The 25722-nt window shown below is 34.2% G+C and overlaps 4 protein-coding genes across 5 annotated transcripts; all 4 read right to left on the bottom strand.

Annotated features, from left to right (window-relative positions):
* Positions 1 to 925: 925 nt before the first annotated feature.
* Positions 926 to 6093, bottom strand: LOC105214870 (acyl-CoA-binding protein homolog). 2 transcript variants are annotated; one of them, XM_011188540.3, is made up of 3 exons: positions 5976 to 6093; positions 1419 to 1460; positions 926 to 1345 (listed from the first exon to the last, which is right to left on the bottom strand). In XM_011188540.3, the coding sequence occupies exons 1-3, from the start codon at positions 6036 to 6038 to the stop codon at positions 1097 to 1099; spliced, it is 354 nt and encodes a 117-aa protein (XP_011186842.1). In that variant the 5' UTR covers positions 6039 to 6093; the 3' UTR covers positions 926 to 1096. The 2 variants fall into 2 exon arrangements, with proteins under 2 accessions (XP_011186842.1, XP_054085271.1); XM_054229296.1 differs by having other exon boundaries at positions 5879 to 6016.
* Positions 6094 to 8724: 2631 nt separating this feature from the next.
* Positions 8725 to 9310, bottom strand: LOC105214869 (acyl-CoA-binding protein homolog). Its single transcript, XM_011188539.3, has 2 exons — positions 9169 to 9310; positions 8725 to 9098 (listed from the first exon to the last, which is right to left on the bottom strand). Exons 1-2 carry the CDS (start codon positions 9175 to 9177, stop codon positions 8853 to 8855), a joined length of 255 nt encoding a protein of 84 aa, XP_011186841.1. The 5' UTR covers positions 9178 to 9310; the 3' UTR covers positions 8725 to 8852.
* A 5243-nt stretch (positions 9311 to 14553) lies between these two features.
* Positions 14554 to 15052, bottom strand: LOC105214867 (acyl-CoA-binding protein). The gene is made up of 2 exons (XM_011188538.3): positions 14892 to 15052; positions 14554 to 14813 (listed from the first exon to the last, which is right to left on the bottom strand). Exons 1-2 carry the CDS (start codon positions 14898 to 14900, stop codon positions 14574 to 14576), a joined length of 249 nt encoding a protein of 82 aa, XP_011186840.1. The 5' UTR covers positions 14901 to 15052; the 3' UTR covers positions 14554 to 14573.
* Positions 15053 to 17646: 2594 nt separating this feature from the next.
* Positions 17647 to 25574, bottom strand: LOC105214866 (Bardet-Biedl syndrome 1 protein). The gene is made up of 6 exons (XM_029042080.2): positions 25434 to 25574; positions 19724 to 20004; positions 19418 to 19653; positions 18538 to 19357; positions 18074 to 18345; positions 17647 to 17997 (listed from the first exon to the last, which is right to left on the bottom strand). The coding sequence occupies exons 1-6, from the start codon at positions 25508 to 25510 to the stop codon at positions 17800 to 17802; spliced, it is 1884 nt and encodes a 627-aa protein (XP_028897913.2). The 5' UTR covers positions 25511 to 25574; the 3' UTR covers positions 17647 to 17799.
* Positions 25575 to 25722: the final 148 nt, after the last annotated feature.

Here is a 25722-nt window from a genome sequence, read left to right on the forward strand (position 1 = left end):
GTACAACTGAACAACATATGGGTGTCAAATTGTTTGTCTACCAAAACCAAACTCCGTGTCTTCAACTCCAACATCAAAACCGAGTTATTATATGGGTGTGAATCCTGGCCAAGACCTTCTTAAATTGACCAACGAATTTCTCATCGAGACAATCATTCAACAAAGAAGTTTTGGCTAGATTGGATTCGTAAAAACGCTAATGAAATCTGTCGAAGTGCTCTCTGGTGGAATCCACAAGGGACGAGAAGATGTATCCCGCACCTGGTCGAAAAGTTCGATTTATGGAAAGAGATTTGCTTGAAACATGATTTCTAAAAACTATTGCCAATTCAAAAGTTTGAGTTATAGAGATCTTCGAGTTATAGAAGTTCCACTGTATTTATAATCACTGAAAAAGTACTAAAAGTAAAGTAAACGATTTGAAAAGGGAAAATGTGAAAATTTTACACAAAAACGATTTGAATAACATGTCTGATAAACTTCGATTTTCTTAGATTAAACTATCTTCAAATGAAAAATACTAACAGAAACTAATTACGATCTTTATAACACCGTAAGTTGTGAAGACTTACTTTTTCAGCAGTGCTCAGCGACAAATCTTGTTGATTTCTGGTTGTAAATTTCAACTAACTGCAAACATTTTACAAAATTTTTCCCATAATTCGAATTTATGTTAGAATTTTTTGTTAAATTTATTTTAGTTTTAAAACTCGAGTGGAATAACGGCAATCAAAACATAGATTCCAGTTTGTTGCTTAAGTCTTTTGTTTCTAATAGTTTTGTAGCAAATTATAAGTATGGAAGTCAGTACTTTTTTACATTTGTAAAACTGTGGGAATAACATATTTTCCGTTACAGGAAACGGCTGATACATTCAAAGGCTCCATAGGTTGAACATGTTTTTTGAAGGAATAATAGCTTAAAATATAATAACGAGTTGCAACTATGTGCTATTAGATATGTATTTGCAGTAATTTCTGTTTAATACTAAACTATTGTGCACATTACAGCTAACCAATAATGACTTATAATATTTTTTAAAAGCGTTTGAAAATCTCCCTTGACCATTTTATGTTTAGAAATATGGTTTGCCACATCAAAGATATGAAGCTGACAACTTCTCTACAAATTCTATATACTCCTGCTTGGCGACATCCTGTGATTTGCCCTTCTGTTTGTTCCACCATTCCCACTTGGCTTTGCCCTTCAGGTCGAGCATACCGGGCTTGGATGTGTTGTTATCGCCGACTGTAGCCTGTTTGAAGAGCGCGTACAAATCCAGCAGTTCTTCGTCGGTGGGGCGTTTCGTGAAGGTTTTCACCTTTTCAGCGGCGGCATTGAATTTCTGTCAGTAGTACAGCAACAACATTTTATAATTTAAAAATTTAAAATATGAAACTATAAAAGTTTGTAATTACCTCATCAAGCGACATCTTATTTGTAATCTTTAAATTAATTTGCTGAAAGAAAAAAGGAACAATTTATTAATTGCCACATTTTATAAGAAACGTAGGAGAGGATCGCTATAATATCAGCTTTAGTATCAATAATAAACAAGAAACAATATGTTCATGCAATAACATATATACATTTATGGCCGAGTGCATACACACAAACACTTTGACTGATCGGACATCAGCCTTGTCCGTGATGAAGCTTGACCTACAAATAAAGCCTGTTTTCAACAGGAAACGATTCATTCACTTCTGTCTTACTTCTCAAGGCCAGAAAGATTACCGTGATACATATGTATATGTATGTAGTATGTATAAAAACAGAATTCTTACAGTTTGACCTTTAATGTCTCCAATTTAAGCAAAAAAAAACTAAAAAAATGTTGTTAAGGCGTGTAATTTTTTACAAACGTATATTCCTTATTACTACATATATTTATAGTTGCTGAGGCTGCAACCTTTTTAACCAATATGACAGTTGATTGGGTCTGATGTAGGGTCTAGTAATACCAATGGTTTATAAAAAAATTATTAAAGAATAGCTCCTTAAATATACTTCTTCTTGGACGGGCTTTTTAAATATAAGTCTGTATTAATAAAAAAAGGAGGTGTACTGATCGATCTTATCATGATGCCATGGTTATTGCGGCCTGAAGAATTATCTAATTTTATCGGCATTTACATTTTAATTTATTTGATACATTAATTATTTGTCAAAATCGCACAGAGTTGATGACTCTAACATAGAGATACTTATTCGTCGGTGTATTCCTATCACCTATGTATTCACTGCTAAAGTATAATTAAAATTATATTTCGCGAAACTTGCACATTTATTCCATTACATCATTATTCAAGATATTTTAAGATAGTTATGTTGTCAGACCCCTAAATTAAATTTTGTATTCACTATAGTTGACCTCTACTACTCTTCAGTCTCCGTACTCATCCTAGTTCCGATTGCTCCTAATAGTGTTGCACATTATTAGGCAAATTAACCCGATATAAATGGTTTCATAAAGCTTATAATATAGTGGAATTCTTTGTGGATTTTGTAGGAAGAGAGTATTAATTTTCAACGTGCAAGTACTCTGGTATTGTGCTTAAAATTTGGCCAAGTTGTTTAAACGAATAAGTAGGAAGTGAAATAGTGTAGATATGAGAAACAGCTGAAGTAAATGAGGGTTTGTATAAAACAGATTATTGCTGGCAAAGCAAGGTTCACTAGACTCTTTGTAAACAACTATATTCTAGGTTATGTTAGGTTAAAGAACTTTCTCACTAAAAAAGCATAGTGCACAATCAATTGGGTACCAAAGATTAAGAACGATATATTTCCTTTTAGATATATTCTGAATAAAATATATATTATATTGTATAAAATACATACATATGTATTATACATATATCTAAAGAATGTAAAAAATTTCTTATTTTTATATTCTTCTGACAACTTTGAGATTATAGACTGCTGGTCGCAGTTCGCAATTTAGCTGGTCAACCAACCAAACACCGATTTAATTCAATCGTTAAACTTTACCGCGAAAAAAAAAAACAAAATAATGGATAAATTTAAATGGTTCTGACAAAAAATAAAAAAGAATAATATAGAGAGGAAGATTAAAAACTGAAATGTTTTAATAGGATTTTGGACGAAAAGCTTTACTGAAAGGGATTTGATAAGAGTGAAAAAATATACATACTATATACGAGTATATAGGCCTCACCCTAAAAAAGTAACTTTGGTAATATTCTCAACTCTAAAATTTTCTAAACAATTTTGATTTTAACCCAGTTGTATTAAACAAGAGGATTAAAATTAAGATCTCAAATCAAGAAAGGTAAGGAGTTCTTCTCGGAATTAATTTGTTTTATACATAAAAATAGTTAGGTGTATTGGATTAAATTTGTTTTATTTGAACTAAAAAACTAACTTCAATTTTCTATGCTAAGCTCTTCATTTTTAGTTTCTCTTTCTGCTGTATATAACAGTGTGTTTTATTAAATCATTACAATTTCCCATTAATTCAAAGTCTATTGTTTTGCGTTCAACAGTAGCAGCATTAAACATAAATATGTATGTGAGCATAAATAGACCCACAAACATACAAATGTTTATATAAATTTTTGTAACTATGTGTTATGGCAAAACTTTCTCCAAGTAGTAATACAATTTGATTACTCTGTGCGGCATTCAAGTGTCCAATGTTACAGTGAGCTTTGTGACATGGGAGCGCAGTCTATTGTGCCACGGTGTGTCGAAAGCGAGTGAAATACAATAAATGTAATGAAAGTAATTAAAATATTCGCAAATGTTTTGCAAGCTTCGATTTCATCAATTTTGATTTATTTAGGCATCAAAATCCCGTGGGCTTAAGCTAATACAATTTCCAAAATATTTAAAGAATATAGTAGTTTATTCCTTCTAGTAATAGTATTTTAAGTTTTAAATGTAAGTTTGATATGTTTAATATTGTAATAGATATGTTAATCACATATATAAATATAATGCCAATCCGATCAAACAAACTAATGTAATTAGGAATCACTTCCGTCGCCATTTTGCTTCAATTCAAACTTACATTACTCAAAGAATTTTTCAATAAAACCCTTAAGTCTTAAATAATCTTATAAAAATCAGAAACAGCGGTATTCAGCTTGATGGATTATTTATTTATAAAATTTATAAAAATAGTATCAGCAACACATGTTTAATTACACTACGCTATATTCTGTAAAAACTGAACCGAAATTTTTTTTTTTGGATCGTAAGAGATTGACAATTTGAAAAATAATTAATAATAAGCAAAGGAGCGTTAATAAGATGGTTACAAACTATGATTAACGCTTTGTCCTCAAATTCATAAGCACGCATACACTGTGGAACCAGTGTAATTAAATTGAACTCAAAACTCTGACCGGCGTACTAATGCTTTATTCCGTTATTGTATTTGTTGTAATTTTATTACAACTACATGACAAGCTATATTTTATTACTTTCGGCTATGATTGGGAGCTGAATTTAAAACAATTTTGCAAGTTTTGTTTTGTTATTCATTGTCAAGTGTGGTGTGTCCACACCTTTCGATAAATCAGCAAAGCAAAAGAGCTTTTTATAGAGTACCAGTTTTCTGGCGATTGTAATCTGTAATTGCTGATAAGTTAAGCGTACACAACGATAGAATAAAATAAAAAAATTGTTTTCTCTTGTCAACAGTTAAATCTATAAAATTTGTATCTTAATAGAAATAATAGAAATAAAAGTATTTGGTGCTCAGAAAAAGGGAGCAAAAATTAAGAGATGGGTTCAAATGAGAATATGAGTATTAAATCGGTTAATGGTTAATTTAATAAATTAAATTAAATTAAATTAAATTAAATGAAATAAAATAAAATAAAATAAAATAAGTTTAAGGCTACTGATAAGATACTAGCGAATGATTATAATTACTATTTAAAAATAATAAATCAGAAACTTTGACTTGGATTGAGATCATGTAACGAGGCCACGTCATGAAATACTCTGCGTTTCTTTCAATTTTCCATTTCATCATACAATACAGTACATTCTACTACTTGAGCACATAAAAAAAAAACTTTGTAAGTGTTTGCTTTTAATAGAAACTCTGCATTTTCACGTACTTAATATTAACATAAGTATATAAATCAGTGCAAACACGTACTCTTAAGACATATGCGTTCCGAACTGCTTAAATTTGATTTCTAAGTTTTTTGAAGTTAAGTTTGTTGACAATTTTTTTTTAATTGTCGAATAATAAAACATTTATTTCGAGTAAAATCGTAAACTTTATTTATAGTGATATAATTGTATAATTGGATTTTTTTGGAGCAATGAAGACTTGTATAAATTAGAAATGTATTTTAATTTTTATAATTGCATTAATTGTGTGCGCTTAAAATTTGTGCATAAAAACGAACGTGAATGCAGAGTACATAGTTCATTTGAAACAGGAAACATGGATGAACAATCACAAATATTTATTTGCACACAAGTGTATATACGACCAAGTGTGTACATAAGTACTTGGGCACTACAAACTCTACTTAAATGTCGCGCGAAGTTTGGGATCGAAGGTTCGTTTGCCTAAAGCAAATCAAAGCTGAGCGCATTAGCAAGGTGTTGAAGCGCGCAAATTTAAATATAATATTCCTCAAATGCAAGCATACAAAGTATAATTGACATGTCTAAGTCACACAGTCAATATGTTTAATGTCTGTGTTTTCACTATTGTGTACATGTGGTATATGTAAATAAAACCGCTCGTAAAAGACCCGCAAACAACAATTTGTCACACTATTCAATTTATATTTATTTCGATTTAACTAATGCAATTAAATTCACTTTATTGCATATGCAACACTGCACTCATACCAGTACACAAACTCAAAATTAACCCCTGTATCTGGATTACAGTACTACCGCATGCGCCGTTAGCTCTTATACTCGTATGATTTCCTGTATGTACAGATATCATTTATTATTATTTTAAGCAAACTTACACTTAACACGATCAACGTTCCACGGTAATGGCGAATTGCAGTCTGAATTCGAAGCGCGAGCATTCATTGAATTTAACAAAAATCGGTTGACACGATCAGCTGTGCTGAAAGCTTCATGGTTGACGCATTCGAAAGCTCGCTGGAGGCAGCGTATTCAGTTACGTGCGCCAATGGTGGAGTAGGTAAGTACTTACGTATTTAACTATTAATTTTGAGCTTTTGAATCGCTTGCTCTGGCGAATTTGTTGTGGATTACGTTGTTTTGCCGGCACGTATGTAGCTCTCGGCAATATACGCAAGTGAGTACTCAAGTCATAAATGTATGTACATTGCACTTTTATATATTTGTATGAATGTTCGGTGTTTCGAGTAATAAATGAATTTCGTTTAATCTAATAAACTTATGCACTCACGGGAGTTTACTGCTGGCCAGTTGAAGTGCTAAGGTGGTAAATAGTTCGTAAAGTTCAAGTAGCCGGTAGCACATATACATACATATCAAGTTATATAAAAAATTAGATTAATACAATTGCACACGTTTGGAAATTTATAATACTGCATTAAAACTTAGGATTTCAATGCTTAACGCACCTATAACACTAAACGGCAAAATCGATTTTTTTTTTAATATTGGACCAAACTAATTTTTTCAGGAGTTTGAGTCATTTTGGAAGTTAGTCTCCAAAAACGAAAATAAAATATTTTTATATCGAAAAATACTAGGCCCCTTATAATATCTGTCATATAATCTTGACGAAGAGGTTGTATATACCATTTAATTAATTGATTAAATAAATTTATATGAAATCTATATATCGGATTTTTTAGTACCCATATCCTGTAATTCATAATAATAATTTAAAAAAGTCTTTTTTTCGACTACGCAAATTGACTTGCATAATCTCAGTTTCAAATCCCAATCGATGTACAATTATATAAAAATAAATTCTAGAGTTGCCTAACTCAACCGCACAGCAACAGAATATCTTTTAAATAGTTTATTCATTCGATTTCATTTAAATATCTTAATATTAAATATTAAACGAAAGCGATGTTTGTTATGTTCCTTAGGGTATATCGTTAATGGACCGTTACTTTCTTTATAAAATTCGCACGGTAGTACTCATAACGGATTTATGACGAATAAAAATAATAATTCGATTTCGACCATTTTTAGACATATTGTCACATATTGCTCAACTCAATTTAATCGATAGAGAGCTACCCGTTGTATGTAGGTTGTCGTGATTATTATTAGATTTCATTAATTTGCATCCAGAATCATAGAAATTCAAAGAGAAATGTTTTGACTAAGATGTTTCAATTTCTCTTTAGTAGTTTGTGAGGTATATACCATATATTGAAACTAGGTGGTGCGACCATGCACACTTTTCAAAAATATATAAACTATAATCCACCCTACTATAATCTTCTGTATTAAATGCAACATGTTGCGAGAATATAAAAATTGACTCAAACCAACACTATATCAATAACAGATTTATTATTCTTTCATCATGTTATTGTAATTACTGAGTTTGAGTGAAATAGGCGATTTGTGTTTGTTTGTTGAGGTTTAGGGTGATACAATTTCCTTGCTTAAAATTTTTTTATTCTCCCTGGCAATTTTATCTCAGAATATACTGTTAAGTTTAGTTGGTATGTTCTACAGAGATATAAACATGTAGGTGAAAATGTTGGGTGTGCCGAAGAAAATGATGCCACCAAGACAAATTAGTCTGTTAGTCAGAATGATACTACATCCTACTAGAGTCGTGTTTGCCTTTTTTATATTTGCATACAAAAACAGATAGTTCTGGACTGCAGCGGCTTGTGTCCATTATCTTAAACTCATAAGCTATATCAACCAAACTTTCTGAAGTCATTTCCTTTCATCAACCTATTATGCAACCTGAAAGTGAGTCAAATCAGATTATTAGCACGCACACCTCTCATGCGTATGTTATGTTAAAAACAATTAAAATTATTTTAACTCACTAGCAAAAAACAAAAGAAAAACTAAATTTTACTGGAAAGGTGGGTCATAAATGGTGTCTAAGTAAAAACTTGTCTAAACAAAAACTATGTCTCAGAAACTATTCGACGATTTAAAAAAAAAGGTACCTAACATTTACTTCTGTTTGAAAATGGTCTAAAACGATTAACAACCACATCTACTTTCCATATAACACAAATTTTTGTTCAAACTGATTCGTTTCCTTCATAAGCATAAATGCAATGGGGGTGTGACATCGTTCATATACAAATTTATCGAAATTGGTCTTTAATTTTTTGAAGCCTCAATACCTCATGAGAGCATGTCATCAGTGCTTGTAGCTAATTTTTACCGAAATCGTAGGTTAACCTCTCAGAAATCCTAAAGAAATTCAGAGGAAATCTTTCTCATATAATCATAGGCCTTTGTGGCAAAAATTGGTAAAATGGGGTCAATACTTCCTGTAGCCCCAGGTTTATGGGTTTTCAAACTTCCGTTGAGCTTTATACGTATATATTGGTCTAAAAGAAACGCCAGCCCCCATATAAATACATATGTATTATATATGTATAATGATTTTCCTTATTGGTGTTATCTTGATAAATCTTATAAGAAATATATTCTTTAAAATATATCATCTTTCCCCATTCATCATATACCCAATAAAGTGATACCTTCATTATTGACAGAACTATTTGTGCCAATATAATTTAAGATGTAACTCAACATAGTTTTCCTTTCATAGAAACCAAATTTCTTATCTTCTTTACATTAATTGCAATTTATTCACGAGTTACCAGAATACATCGCCATAAAGTTAAACGATTTTTACAGATTTACATAAATAGTCTTTGGAAATTTAATTGTAATATGCGAAAGATTTAAGCGTAGATGGGAGCGTATTTCTCATAGACCTGGACGTAGGCTTCCTGGGCGGCAGCTTGTGAGAGCCCCTTGCGTGAGTTCCATGCGTCCCACATGGCTTTCCTCTTCAAATCCAAAGCACCTGGTTTCTCGACGTTCACATCACCAACAGTAGCCTGCTTGAAGAGACCGTAGAATTCCAAGAATTCGGAGTCGCTGGGCTTCTTTGAGAAGTTCTTTGCTTTTTCACATGCTTCCTCGAACTAAGGTGAGAAAAAGATTATGAGCAAACACTTTCCATATGTATCTAGATGATTCTTTGCATTCACTTACAGACACCATTTTGTAGCTGCTGTTGGTTGTTCACGTAACTGTTGTAGAAATCAACTGACTCCAAACCTTTAGTGTGAGCATTTATATACTCCAAATAGCATGAATACATCCCAGCTTTGTTAGTTTATACTACTAATCGCCAGATTACGCAATGCCAAGATAACTTTGTTTTTAATCTGCCGAAATTTAATATAAAGAAAAACAAAAGTAAATAAGGAATATAAATAGAAGATATATGACAGTCTGCGCCCAAATCTGTGGCTATTGATTAGATACCTTTGAATGAAATCAAGATTGTTTTATGGAGAAGTATGTATTTCAGGTGAATTCGTTGTTAACTCTTAATCTGGCAAGGGCTGAATTTTTGGAATTTATATTCGGGTGTGTTATTAGGGAAATCCAAGCAGTTTTAAGTAGTGTGATAAATCACTACCGAGCACCTTGTTAATGAAATGAAGTGTTTTATTTATATACATATCCATACAGATAAGCATTAACGTACATTTATGTGTTGCATACATTTAGGCGTCAAAGGGAAATTATTTCAGCTTTAATGTTGCACTATTACAGTTGAGCTGACAAATATTTATATTTAACACGAATTTTAACTAAAAAATACATGATTTTCATCCTTAAATATATTCAATATAAAACCAAACAAAGGGTCGAAATTAAATATATTACGTATATGTATACATATACTAATGAGGTATGTATTGGGGTTAGCCGATGGTCTGGACTGTTTGCATTTATTGGAATTATTCCACATAATTTTTATACTCTCGCAATAAGAGATAGTTTTGTATTATAGTTTTGTTCACATAACGGATGTCTGTCCGTCAGGATAACTTGAAAACTTAACAAGTAAGGAAAGGCTAAGTTCGGGAGCAACCGAACATTTTATACTCTCGCAATTTATTGCTATATTTTAATTCGGATAACACGCAATTTGACACATATATTCGGTATAAAGTCCAATAGAAAAACGAAAATTATCATATATACCATAATATAGGCTGAGGTAATTCCTGAACCGGTTCCACTCATTTTCATCACCAACATACATTATATCTAAGATTATATGCTCACTTAATTTGGCTAAGATATTTCATATATTACCCGATTTATAAGCTATTAATCCCATCGTATTTTTGAAAATCCTATAATTAGCTATATGAGAACTAGTGCAATTTAACCATTTTTGGTACAGAGACACACTATTAGAAGAAAAATATTTCCTCTGATTTAAATTAAGATATCTGAGAGATTTACTGATATTTTCTGTGAAAACCGGGGAATTGAAAAGTTATAGTCCGATTTCGATTTTTTCACAAGTGATGCCACGGATCATATACAATATTTATGTAAACTTTTATTTCGCTATCTTCATTGGTTCCTAACGTATATATTACAAAGTGAAGGAATCAGATGGAATTCAAAATTGAGTTATATGGGAAGTTGTCGTGGTTGTAAACCGATTTCATCCATTTTCCACACGTGTCATCAGGGTGTCATAAGAAAATATTATATACCCAATGTCATTCGAATAGGTCCAGTAGTTCCTGAGATATGGTTTTTGACCCATAAGTGGGCGATGCCACGCCCATTTTCTATTTTGTAAAAAAAACTGAGTGCAACTTATTTCTGCAATTTCTTCTGTAAAATTTAGTATTTCTGACGTTTTTCGTTAGTTAGCAATTTTACGAATTTTCAATTTTTCATTTTCTTTGTATGGGAGGTGGGCGTATTTATTATCCGATTTCTTTCATTTTACGACTGTGTTAAGAAGTGGCTAAAATAACCTACTGCTGAAAGTTTGGTTTATATAGCTTTATTGGTTTGCGAGATATATACAAAAAACCTATTTGGGGGCGGGGCCACGCCCACTTCCCCAAAAAAATTACATACAAATATGGCCCTTACTAGGACGATCCTTTGTACCAAATTTTACTTTTATAACTTTATTTATCGCTTAGTTATGACACTTTATGTGTTTTCGGTTTTCGCCATTTTGAGGGCGTGGCAGTGTTCCGATTTAAGATATCTTGACGAAACTTGGTACACATTTTCCTTGGGACTGTGGGAGTGTTGCTATTGAAACTGGGCGAAATCGGATCATTACCACGCCAACAAAGTGGCCAAACCTTATTAAGTGTCGTAACTATGTCATAAATAAAGTTATGAAAGTAATATTTGGTACAAAGGATTGCACTAGGAACGAGCATATTTGGAAACAAATTTTTTGTATATATCTCGCAAACCAATAAAGCTATGCACACTAAATTTTCTGCACTCATTTCCCTAACGTATCCGATTATACATAAATTCACTAACGGAAAACGTCAGAAACAGTAAATTTTACAGAAGGAAGCTGCACTCAGATTATAAAAGGGAAATGGGTGCGCCGTCGCCTACTTATGGGCCAAAAACCAAGAACTACCGATTTCAATAAAATTCGTTGTATAATATTTTCTGGACATTCTGATCACACAGATGAAAATAGGCGAAATCGGTTCACAACAACGACTACTTCTCATATAACTTAATTTTGAATTCCATCTGATTCGTTCACTTTTAATATATACATTAGGAACCAATGAAACAAATACTGTATTTCGGGTGTGACAACAGTTGTAGTGTGCAGAGGTTATGATGAAAACTACTAAAATTGCGTTAACTCACCAACGAAAAATACAAAATTTTATAGTAAAGAGGATACAGTAAAGCTTCACCCAAATACCAACCCACTTTTGGGTCAAGAACCATGCCCCAGGAATTACCAAAACAAATTCATACAAATTTGATACTTATTGTTTTTCAGTCATTCTGATGTTATATCTTGAAAACGTAATTTTGAATTGCATCGAGTTCGTTTACTTTGCAATATACAAATTAAGAATCAATCATCAAATCGGAATCGCACATTTAAAAATGGTCGAAGCCCTAGATTTCGAACAAGAGGACCTCGGTGACTATGTATGATTTTTTACCGAAAATATAATTAAATCTCTCAGATATTTTAAATAAAATTAAAGGAAATCGTTTTCTTCTAATAATGTGTTTCTGTGCCAAAAATGGGCCTATACTTCGCTTAGCTCCCATGTAGCTGATATTTGGTTTTCAAATTTTCGGTGGCATTTATGCCGTTTGTATAGGCTAATATGTGAGATATCTTATGATATAGTGTACCTTGGTGAAAATGTGTGAAATTACCTCAGCCCCATATACTATTTATTATGATTTTCGTTACATCCGAACTAATATTGCCTTACTTGTTATTTATATATTTTATTGCAATCATAATTCAGATTAATGTTTAGCTGCAAGAATTGTGCATTTTTGCCGGTACAATAAATTCTGAGAATAGATTTCCTTAAGTCGATTTCATGTTGATTACTAAGAGTTTATCAATTGCTGATAAGAATTTAGATTTGATTAATCGATAACGGTAATTCATGCAGGTGAGAAAATTTACTAGAAATTTGGCGGTAGTCTCTCATTAATCACGCGAATTCACTCCATCACGTTATGATTTTTTATGGCATAATCTCAGATATTTAATTTAAAACAAGTACTCGAATACATATATTCAATAGTTGTTGTAATTATAGATTACATTAATATTATATGATTTATATACCTAAAATAATACCAAATAAAAGCTAAGTAAACTTAAAAATAGGAATAGTTTTATTGTAAATGAATGAATGACCAGAAGAAATTAATTAATAATTTGTGTCACTGGCCAACTTTGCCGAAGAGTAAATATTTGTACGAGTATGTAATTCTCTAAAATAAAACAAAATTTGCTGTGGTAATTAATTAAATTACACTAAAATATAAGGGTAACAGAGTACACATATATGCGCACTGAATTAAACTGGGTCATGTTCCGGGGGCTTGGAGGCAGGTCGTAGCCAAATATTTCAGGACCATCAATCTCACCCCTTTCCTACTTAAAGTGCTGGAGAGGCTAGTCGATCAGTACATTAAGGCAATGATACCTAGAAATCGTCTATCTAATGTGCGACACGTTTACAGTATAAGCAGATCAGTAGACACATGGTTGTGTGACACACGAATTTTGAGCGGGAATCTTTCTTGATATAGAGGGGGTTTTCAATAACGTATTGCCGGAAACGGTAGTTAGAGCCAACGCGAGTGTGCAACGTGAGTATTAGTGGTGTTATGTAAAGGAGTGCGTACCTGGACATTCTAGGATCCCTGCGCGATCCGACTTCATTCCGAGGCTATTGGATCATAACCATGTGACCGAACGGGGCCTGGTTTGCATGGGTAGGAGTCCCTCGAGAAGAGGCGCGGTGAGCTTTTTTTATCGGTGCGTCGAAGTCAGCGGTGGTAGTTGGAAGAGGAGTTTATTGACGGAAACCTCTCATCTACTTCAACTTCAGGCTTTCAAGCGGAAGTAGATGTTATAAAGCTTGCATAGGATTTATTGCCGTGCAGTGTATCATCTTTCAGAGAAGTATCGATCCACTATAAAAGTGGCCTTGAGTTTGTTGACTGTGCGCTCCTGGATGGGATGTCCGCACTATTAGTGGCATCAGATCTCTTCAGAGTCAGCCTAGTTTTGATACCTGGCCACCTTCGCAGGAAATTGCAAGGCTGATGACCTTGATTGACGAAATAAATCAGTCTCACCTAGAGTGGACTGCGAACAAGCAGGAGAACCACTATACTCTTGTAATTTACTTCTGGCTGGATGGGCCTCAGCTAAACTTAGATGTTCTGGACAGTGACTATCACTTGTTTTGTCGCAAGAGTCTCCTGGCCCAAGGTAAATCGCAAGAGGATTGGGCACTCTTCACCTCACTAGGGTCAATCTTTACCTGTTAAAACTGGTTCTTACTGGTAATTGTTCCTTCTGAATTCCCGCGGTCAAAAAGTTTCTTGGATCTCACTTCTTTGTACATATACATACATATATTTTCAGGGTATTCCAAATTGCTGAATTGGCTTAAGCTATAGGTATTTGTCTTCATTTTATTGAGATATCAGACCTTTTGAGTAGAAGGTATTACTTAATTTTAATATAATTTATACATATGAGGTGTGTTCAAAAAATGACGGGAATTTTAAAATTTGAAAAAGTATGCTATAATCACAAGTATATACATATGTAGCTTGTGATATCTGCAGTCTGTGGACAGTTCCACATCCATTATTCGTTTCAACAATTTTACCAAAAAAACACTCATAATTCATATTCATTGGAATACATCGTTATTTTGATGTATTAAAAACGTTTCGTCAACTGGTTTGCATCAAATCAGATTTATATTAATACCATTATCTTTATGAATAGATTTCATCACATATTGTTATAAGACAAGGAACGGTTAAAAGGTAATAAATATATCAATATTCAAGTATAAAATATTAATTTATTGGTATTTGGGTGCGTATTTCTTGTACACTTCTATATAGTGAGCTTTGGCATCTTCGACGGACAAACCGGCCTTCTCCTTCCAAGAATTCCACAAGGCTTTACGAACGGGGTCCTCTGGCTCATCGGTGTTGCAATCTCCAACTGTAGCCTGCTTATAATAGCCGTAGAACTCCGAGAACTCTTCCTGTGTGGGTTTCTTGGAGAAGTTGCGTGCTTTCTCGATGATTTCCTCAAACTGCAAAATACACAAAAAAAAATATCAGCTATTTAGGCTACTCTTGGAAAAAATGAAATTCGAATGAAATAAACATACGGTGACCATGTTGCTAGAAATTTACGGTTACTTGACTAAAAACAGTTAAGCAGTGAGTAGCACCCTCAATATTGCTCATATTTATATAAAAATATTCAATATATAATATTGCAAATTTTGTGCGAGTAATCACCACTTTTTATTTTCTTAATCAATGCACTGTATTTATGAGCTGATAGCTTTATCTGCCGGTTACGTGGCAATATGCACCTGGCTATGTATAGTATATTGTTACTTGTTGATTTCTATTTCTATTTATTTTTATTTCTCATTTCTAGCTTTATGATTATAGTTATCACATATCTTATCTTTTAATAAATCATCGGTTGGTGCAAGTGAAATTTGGAATTAGTAAGCGTTCTAGTCAGTGAACTATGAAAAGAGGAAAGTAATATTGGTCAATGACAACGTCAACACTAGATACTATGTTGATATTCTCGAAATTAATAAAATCCATCCTTAAACCTAGAGTTGAGTTAAACATATGGTATGAAAATTAGACATAAATCGTATTAAAGCCTTTACCTGAATTAGAATTATTAAATAGTACAATTTGTTTAAAATATTATCCAAAAAGTGAGGAAAGGCTAAGTTCGGGTGCAACCGAACATTTTATACTTTTGAATTTATTGCTATATTTTTATTAAGAAAACACTTAATTTGACCCATATATTCGACATAAATATATTTCACATATTAACCGATTTATAAGCTATTGACCTCATATTATTTTCCTATTGAAAATCCTATAATTAGGTATTCTCATATATTCATATATAAGAGAAGTTATGACCCGATTTTACATTTTTCTGGTACAAAGATAAATTAAGATATCTGAGATATCTGAGAGATTTACCGAAATTTTCGGTGAAAAGTTACCATGGGGCACTGAGTTCTTCATATTTGATATCCGGGGCATTGAAAAGTCCAATTTCGACGAATTTTTCACAAGTGATGCCACGGATCATATACAGTATTTGTGTAAAGTTTTATTTTTCTATCTTCATTGGTTCCTTATGTATATATTATAAAGTGAAGGGATAAGATGGAAATCAAAAATGAGTTATATGGAAAGTTGTCGTGGTTGAGAACCGATTTCGTCCATTTTCCACACGTGTCATCAGTTTGTCAAGAAAATATTATATACCGAATTTAATTGAAATCTGTCGAATACTTCCTGAGATATGGTTTTTGACCCATAAGTGGGCGATGCCACGCCCATTTTCCATTTTGTAAAAAAATCTCAGGGTAGCTTCCTTCTGCAATTATTTCTGTGAAATTTAGTGTTTCTGACGTTTTTCGTTAGTGAGTTAACCCACTTTTAGTCATTTTCAACCTAACCTTTGTATGGGACTGCAGAAAGTTTGGTTTATATAGCTTTATTGGTTTACGAGATACATACAAATAACCGATTTGGAGGCGGGGCCACGCCCACTTCCCCCAAAAAATTACATCCAAATATGCCCCTTCCTAGTGCGATCTTTTATTCTTTTATATCTTCATTTATGGCTTTATAGGTTTTTGGTGTTCGCCATTTTGTGAGCGTGGCAATGGTCCGATTTTGCCCCGAAAGCAACCTCCTCAGGGTGCCAAGGAATACGTGTTCCAAGTTTCGTTAAGATATCTAAATTTTTACTCAAGTTATCCGTTGCAAGGACAGACGGACGGACGAACGGACAGACAGACATTCGGATTTTGACTCGTCTCGTCACCCTGATCATTTTGATATATATAACCCCATATCTAACTCGTTTAGTTTTATGACTTACAAACAACAGTTATGTGAACAAAACTATAATACTCTCTTAGCAACTTTTGTTGCGATTTTGCGATTTTGTTCAAATATCCTTCTTCTTTGAAATAAAACAGTTGAACTTGCACAACTCGAACTTTTATAACTCGAAGTTCTTCATAACTCGAACCCTGGAATTCACAATAGAAGTAAAATTTCATACACATTACATTCCGTCACTCGGAAGTTTCTCTAACTCGAAGATGTCCGTCCGTGTAACTGATAACTTGAATAAAAATTAAGATATCTTTTATATATCTCGTAAACCATATCTCTGGAACTACTTGGCCGGTTTCAATGAAATATCTGTAAATCTCTCAGAAATTTTTAAGGTAATTCAGATGATCTTTTTCTTCTACCAAAAATGGTCATAACGTCCCCTAGCTCCCATATACCTAATTATGGGTTTTTCAAACATACGGTGAGCTTTATACAGGTCGGTTAATATATGAGATATCATAGCAAAATTACATTATCTCATATACAACTATGACAATTTTCAATATTCTATTGGACTTTATGCCGAATATATGCACATGAACTTTCCTTACTTGTTGGTTTATTGATTTTAGATGAACCAATAATAAGCTATGCTGTTCACGACAAGACCATAAATTTTTAGATGAGTTACCAACGTCTGAGATTTCGGAATTTTTAAATAAAAATTTCACAAAATACTGTTAAAATACATATGTATCTTCGGTATGATGAATTGTTTAAATGAAATATGAATGTATGTATATATTAAAAACAAATTGTAAAATTACTCCTGTTTTCAACCTATGTAATCAACCGAATCCCTTAAATAAATACATTTCTTAAATCTAGAGTTCACCCTAACAATAAATTTAATATCATGTTTATTCCGTTGGAAATTTCATTTCCGTTGTGCATATGATTTCTCGCAAAAATTTCATAAGAGAAATATGAAATTTAGGAATAGTTTCCGTAAGTTGATGGTGAAGTACTTATGTATTTTTATTATGCGTGTATATTTAATTTAGCTAAAACGCACACAATTTTCCATTAATAACATTATATTCGAATAGTTCGTCTTTTAAAACATACTTTTGGGCACACGAGTTATGTGACTAACACATTATCAGCACATGAAATTCAAATATTCGCTTCCGATTGCGGCATGGCGATCACAGCGGCGATCAACGGTTTCGTTTGACGCGCCTTCAACAGCATAACACGTATTTGCGAATTGTCTATCGTCAATGTGTGTGGAGGTAACTTAGCATTTGGATCTAAAACTGCAACGATCTCAAAGTCGATTTTCAGAGGCACTCCTGGCAAAATGCTGGGCAGCTGTAGGCAAAAGATAATATAATAATGAAATAGAATAATGACGATTTTATAGAAAAGATGTGAAACGGATTCTCACCTTGGCTATTGATTTGTTTATTGTATAGTGACGACGATCAGCGTGGAGCAGCACCGTTAAGTTCGATGCCATTTTGTAGCTCGACATATTCTGTATAGTTAGATAGAGTCGAAATTCCGGACCAGTACCACATACCTCCGCAGAGAGCTTGACAGGTGCGTGCGTTATATCACCTGAAATGGTGCTTTCCGACGAGTTGATAGCGTCGACAGTGGCACGTGCAGCCACGTAGCGTAAACGCCATAGCTCGGCTTGAAATGCGCCATAAGTTGCTGTTAATGAAGAGAAAAACAACTGTAAATCTAGCATGAATTTTATGTTATGATTTATAAAAGTTTGTTGAAGTCTTCATCCAGCTACAACTCTTTATCAACATGCGGAATCTTCGCAGTCTCATATACATTATTCCTTATACTAGGAAAATATCAGTACAAAAGCTGGGAAAAATATTGGCATTCACTTACTTTTGGCATTTTGTTTTTCCCTCGCTGCTTGTTCAACAAATATCGAACTCTTCTTTGACTTTTCTAATATCGTTTCAACCATCACTTTATTCTCGACATTTTCTTTAAGTGCAAGCAGCTCACTTGGATCAAATCCAGCTGTCCTCTTTAGAATTTTCACGAATATCTCACCCTCAACACTAACCATATTCAGCACGTAATCTTCATGACCGGTGCGTCCGAAGCACATAGCGCCAATGGTGGACACCATGTGGAACTCATTCACCAAATATCGTTGCAAGTATAACTGCACCAGTCCACCTTCCAAGGCCACACAGCAGAGCGTGAGTCCTAGATGTGGCAGTGTAATCGGAATCATACACATCGGGAGAGCGGGAAGTTTGTTTACATACAGCTGTTTACCCTTCTTCGAATAACAGACAAGCCGACAATCCATGGCACACACCGTTATCGTTTGATCCACCGGTAAGAGCATTAAACCGGTAAATGGATGTGATATTTTAAATATCTCTTGGCCCTCCTTGACCGACTTGCGCAGTAGATATACACCGCCGTAACGTGTGGCGATTACGATGCGGAAATCGGTCTCATATGTGCCATGTACGGCTATCATGGAGGGCACGGTCTCATACGTACAGGTCTTTGCTTGATAAATTAAACCGAAACTCTGTGGTTCCAACACCAATATATCACCATTATCGGTGGCGATAACCAAATGTGAGGGTGGATTCGCATCGCTGGAGATGCGTTGCAAGCAACCGAGTGCCACAATATTCGGATGTCGCATTACCGCTGCGTCTGCATACTTCAAAATGAATTCCTAAAAGATATAGTAAAATGCGTGTAATTATTTTTGTTTAAAACGGTAATTTAACTTTACATTTTGCTCTTCTTGCGGCAGCTGTATCAGCTTTTGTGATTTTCTTGACAACTTCGGGCGCTCAATAGCCGTTAAGCTTTCCACTAGGGCTGGCTGCTGCTCTATGCGCACTGTAGGTAATTTCAGCCACAAATCCCTTTCTAACTCCTCGGCCTCTAAGCCGGGCACTGTGTACTTGAAATATGGCTTCATATTTCGAAAGAACAGTACCGATTCCGCGATGGCCACAGCAATTACTATGAATACACACACATATGCACAATTGTAATTTATTTTGTTTTCATGTTTTCATATAAATAAACCTACTTGGAGTTTTTGGCTCCGACTCATCGCTGTAGAAGCTTTGGATGGCAGCTGGTATACCGTTAAGCTTGAGCTCCGTATGCAAGGTTGTGCCGCGAAATATTTTCAAGGTCGCCGAGGGTTCATCCTCCAATGAGATGTCTGCCGCTATCAGTCGCACGTAATTGTCGCATTTAATGTCACACAATGTCATGCAGCTGGTGACGGTGCTTAGACGCGGTCGTGGTTCGTCTTCGTCTACGATGACCTGTAGCCATTTGGAGTTGTTGGACATGCTTTCAAAGCTATAGAAAATATAAAATGTCTTTATTAGCTTTACACTATTTTCTTAATGACCTAATGCCCAGCTGTTCGCTAGTTATTTGATTCGTTTTGGCCATGTAATTATTCTAACTTTGTTTTGATACACATTTGTTTACCATAGCAACGGAAGGACACACTACCGTGTTGCCACATACGTCGACTTTCCATACTTTCAAGAGTATAACTCAATAATCAACTGCTAAATAAGTTTCAATAAAAATAAAAAATATTCCAAAAATCAAAGGAGTTTTTTACAAGATGATTGTAATTCTATTATTTTTTGGAGAAATTGTATTAGCGTAGGAAAATTCGATCTCAGATTAGCTAGAAAATAATTGATTCAGCATATATATATGCTGTTATTTTAATATAACACAAGAGTAAAAATAGAAAATTTTGGAATTTTTTAGTGGAAATATTTGAATCCACCGTATACATATGTTCCCGTGAAAGTGAGACAAGGAAGTGTCCGTAGTGTCGAGAATATTGCTGCCGCTATAGCATCATTTGAGGAAGATCCAACTCAGTCTCTCAGACGTCGTTGTGGCAAATTTTGCGAAAAGATCTTGTCTTACATACTCACTTACAAGATCAAATTGACGCAAGAACTGAAGTCACATAACCACCAGAATCCGTCGTATGTTCGTGAATTGGGCTGAGCAACAACTTGAAAATGATCCGGATTTACTCTTTCGTGCGATTTGACACCTTAGGCTATTTCCAGTGAAACTACGTCATGTCTATGGTCTATGCCAACAAGCCAGCGACGATTGATGAACTTCGTACAAATATCGAACGTGAAATTGCAGCAGTATCGGCGGATTTATGCTTGAAAACCGTAGAAAATTGCGTTCAACGTTTGGACTTCTGTTAGTGTGCCTGTTGTGGCCATGCAAAAGAAATCCAGTTCCATACAAACCTCCCTTTAGTTAACATAGAAAATAAAAACAAAACAGTATCCATTTTGATTATCTCCATGGAGAATATAGATCACATCTTGTGAAGTCCAGAAAACTGTGATTTTTTCATACGATAGGAAATCTTCATCGGAATATATTAGTATTTCACTGTTCTTTGATTTCTGGTGTGTACACGTTTAGACATTTATCGTCAACGTTATCGCGTCAACGTTTCACGAAACAACGCAGTGTTAACAATATCTCGGTAGTCCTGTGTGCCCCATATTTCACACACCCGTTGTCTCAGGTGGTCTGCTAATATAAGATCATGGATTTTTGTAACTCTCATAAGTTGTATTCGAGGAAGGAAGATATCCGCTGTATTAGCGGTGTTTGATTTCATCGAATTACCGATATACATATATTCCTCTTTATCCATTTTTCTAATGTTCGCGGACACGCCCGACTGAAATAGTGAGAGTAGCCGACTTCGAGAATGTGATCATTTCTCTAAAGATCTCCAATTAATTTATTTGTAATTAAAAAAATCTAGCATTTTTACTCTATACCTTAAAGTACATTAAAACAAAGAACTTCCTGATCAATTCTTACAGAATTAGCAAAAGAATTGACCATTATACTGTTTGTTATTCTTTGTACATCCATTACATCCATCATTTAGAAAGTGATACAAATTTGCACGTTCAGGAATGCAAATTGTCTTGGCCGTCGCAACACGTTCGCTACCACCTGAACACGACACGCCCATTAATAAGAGGCTGCTAAAAGCAAAACGTGTTGGGCTCAATTCGGATTTCGAATCACATACATACATATGTACAACAACTTACTCAAGCCACACTTCAATTGCGAAGTGAAGAAATTTCGCCTTGACTCTGGACTGTGCAGATCAATTGCCGGCATTCTCAACTACTGGCGAATGACTAGTCGCCTAGACAGGTATGCAATTCGGGTGAGCTAATGAAATCAATCAAGAGACATAATAAACAGTGAACCATGGTCAACAAAAAACCTGAATTGGCCATGACTAAGCGACTGTTTGGAAAAGTAGAAAATCGGAAGAAACGCAAAAAGTCGTAACATAGACAAATCAGAGGAAGCCGCAGAGACGAAAAGAAGGAAATAGCAGTAAATAGCACAGTGGATGAATCGAACCGGTTTGCGAGATGATGATGGACAAGTTTCGATGTTAAAGAGCGTGACATATATAATATTTATCTATATTTATGATAATTTGAAATGATAAGAAACTGATACTGAGAGAAAACAGTTACATGTATTTGGTGAGAATTGCAAAAATAAATACGAAATAAATCGAAGAGCGGGCAAAGGCGACTTTGAAGAAAACAAAAATAACGGTTTGCAAATTGGCGCATGCGTGAATGAGAGCTTAAGAATTCAATTCTTGTACTGCCAATAAAGGCAGTGATTCACGCGCCCACATTTCGTACAAAAATGTAAATGAAAGAATTTTTGCGGTCAGTTCGTATTTTGCTGAAATCTGATGATGGCTACTTGCTCTGGAAGTTAACGTCACAAGCACATATGTACATAGTATGTATATGTGTATACATAAATGTATTTACATTTCAGCAATATCTTCAAAATACCGCATATGTAATGTAGCAAAAATTTAGTTCACAATTATTCTGAAGGAGTATAATGTAGTATGTATTACGTATATATATAATGATAGTTTAGATTCAAAATATATTTAATTGTATAATTTTTGTTTGAACCGGTTAAGATGTAATAGATGTAAACTTCAATATAAATGAATTACTCTCTCAGTACATAATAATTATATTTCGTAAAGGTCGTATCTGCGATTGGAACTACAATACAATATCAGCAATATTTTCAAAGAAAAATCCAGACATCTTGCGTTTTTTACATTTCGATAAAGAAAACAACGGAAATACGTGAGCACAGAGAAAACAGAAAAAACTGCAGTAATCACCACACTGAACGAGCATACTACAAACTGTGGACGAATGTCACAATCGTACGACTGCTGATTTTATTTGTAAACTCTCCCAAAAAATCTTGTTGACCACAAGAGTATATGTATGTATATATGGCACTCAAAACAGCCAAATTAAAAATTTCGGCACATAAAAGTCGAACTAGTCAAAGCCTGAATGTAACATGAAGAACGCCCTCAATGGGTTTGAGTTCTAGTTAACTATTTCGTATAGTGGTATTAACATTTTCGAATGTTGATGAAAATGTTATACCCCGGTTTAAACTTTAGTTATTGGTTGATAGCATGAAATATTTTATTTTATAAATGAGATAGGTATAACATGCCTATGGGGAACGAAACAGGTATTCTCTATATAAAAACTCAAATGGACATTGTTTCGATTTGATACTTATTCGTAGCATTAGCGAATGTTAAAAGAATTGGAAACTGTAGCCTTGTGAAGGGTAAGACTTCTGAAATGTGGCAACCGGACCCTATTTTGAGCCGAACATATTCGAGGTGGATTCAAATTTCGAACATTAGATCAACATGGATAGGATCATGCACGTAAGTGAGGAAAGTTTTTGATTGCCATTCACTTGGGAGTGGCCAGAGACGATTCTTCTCCATATGGTTCAAGCAGCTTACTACTTCTATTTTTAGACCAAGTATCCTCTGGGTAACCAACAAACAACCCTTTGGAGGCGAGCTAAAATGAGAAGGCGAACCGCTTCTGCGGTTGTGCGTAGAGTTTGGGACCCTATAAAGTTCCATTGAAAAATCGACGTAAGCCTCTGATGAGATGATGACGACTCATGCACCTCTCTCGACGAACCAAAATCAAACTCTACAAGTCGCTTATCATTCCCGTCCAGCTTTATGGTGCAGAACCGTGGACGATGTCAACATCCGATGAGACGATATTAGGGGTTTTCGAGAGGAAAATTTTGCGCAAGTGACTGTTGTCGATTCGACTATAACCGGCTAAACGGTTTCTAGGCCAATTACACATAGTTCTCCTGACAACAACAGTTGTATCTTGAAATTAATTTCGTCAAGATCAATATTGGTTGGTTGCCAAAATAGTTCGATTACTGAACCAGTTATGATTAAAGAAATTATTTTGTACGTTCGGAAAAATACACTCAATTAATTCATATTTTTTGTGAACAATAGGTCAGATATTGTTTGGCAGTTTAATGTATTGACCGAATGCCAAGTTCTTGAGTTATAAATAGTGTAATTAACAATTTTTTTATATACATACATATGTGCATATGTAGTAAATAGATATCATCTCAAGCAAACAGTTATTTTCAAAATAAATACAAAAATGTATTAATATTTTTAGTAGGGTAAAACACATTTAAAAATGTTATAACCAAAAATATTTACCGTTAGAAATATCTACCCAACGTTCATCACTTCCTACTGTATCATTAAAGCCTCATGTTTGTTCATTAAATTTCGGTGCAATTTTCCCACGCGCAAATAAGCAAGTTACTGGGGATTAAAATAATAATTTTGGGAAAAAAATAAATCACTTTATGTTTGCCATAAAATGTATGTGGGTGTCTCATTAAAATATAAACTATATTTAAAAGTACTTGGGTTGAATAGCAAGACTACTACCATAGTAAAATGTTTTGATTAGGTTTTAGGAGTACGAGTATACTGTCATCTACGTACGCAAATTTAAATATGTTCGGGAGAATGTGAGCCTGAGGTATTCAGTAATTGGAGAGAGTATGAATGAGTAAGTGGAACACATGAAAAGGTTTTATTCCTTTCGGCAAACATTAATTTACTTAATCAATTCTTCATTCTTTGTAAAGAAAAATATGCTGATGTTACCAGTGTCAGCTGAGTCAAAAGATTTAATTCGAATTACCGCGAGTAGGCAGACATCGCAATTGTGGGAATTTTTTCTATTTTTTTTTTTATTTCTACATTCATTGGACATCTTCGGCCAATATCCAAATACATTCAGATATTCCATTATAATTGCTTAGGTCAAAAAGGACTAAGGTTCTGAAAAATTGTTTCGAAAGTCAATCTTCTTCTTCCCCATTGTTACTTAGAGACCTTAGTCCTACATTTATCAAGCCATCTGACAAGTATTTTCTATTGCTGGTAGATGCTTATAATTTGCCAAACACTATAACTTAGACTAGGCTCAGAGGTGTATTTAGTATATTCGAAGCTGAGCACCTATCAATTATTACGTAGCAGAGCAATTCGAATTTACTCGACACCAACTTTTTTTATAACTGCACTTTCTTAACAAGTGATAAAAAAGCTCATTTCAGAATTAACAGTTCACCCGGATGAGAGCTTTTTTGTTATTATAAATTTCTATAAGTTCACATTTTTTCCAATCTTTCGGAACTTTTACTCCAAGCGATTAATATGATTTTAATGGTGAGCGCCTGTTAGCTAAATGCGTGTGAGCGCATATGGGTCTGCAGTGTACTCGTATGTACATACATATTGCGACTTGTTAACGATTTCTGTTGATTATTACTTTTTCACGACACAGCAACGCACGCCGCGCTCGTCAATCACTCCAAATGGCGCGCCGATGAAGTTGAACGCCGTCATCGGCGTCGCCGTCTTAATCACCAACACCAAACGCTCACAATACTCGTAAGAACGATAGTGGCCATCGAACGGCCAAACGCTGACTCGTCTATGTGCCGATCGGAATGGCAAGCGCGAGTAGAGTCAAGTCCACAACAACAACAATAAGGTGAAACATAATAACATTACCAGCGCTAAGCGAAAACAATAAAGCTTCTCAAGCAACGCCGTCG

The sequence above is a fragment of the Zeugodacus cucurbitae genome, chromosome 4 (genome assembly GCF_028554725.1).
Source record: "Zeugodacus cucurbitae isolate PBARC_wt_2022May chromosome 4, idZeuCucr1.2, whole genome shotgun sequence".
In the NCBI taxonomy this organism is placed as follows: domain Eukaryota; kingdom Metazoa; phylum Arthropoda; class Insecta; order Diptera; family Tephritidae; genus Zeugodacus; species Zeugodacus cucurbitae.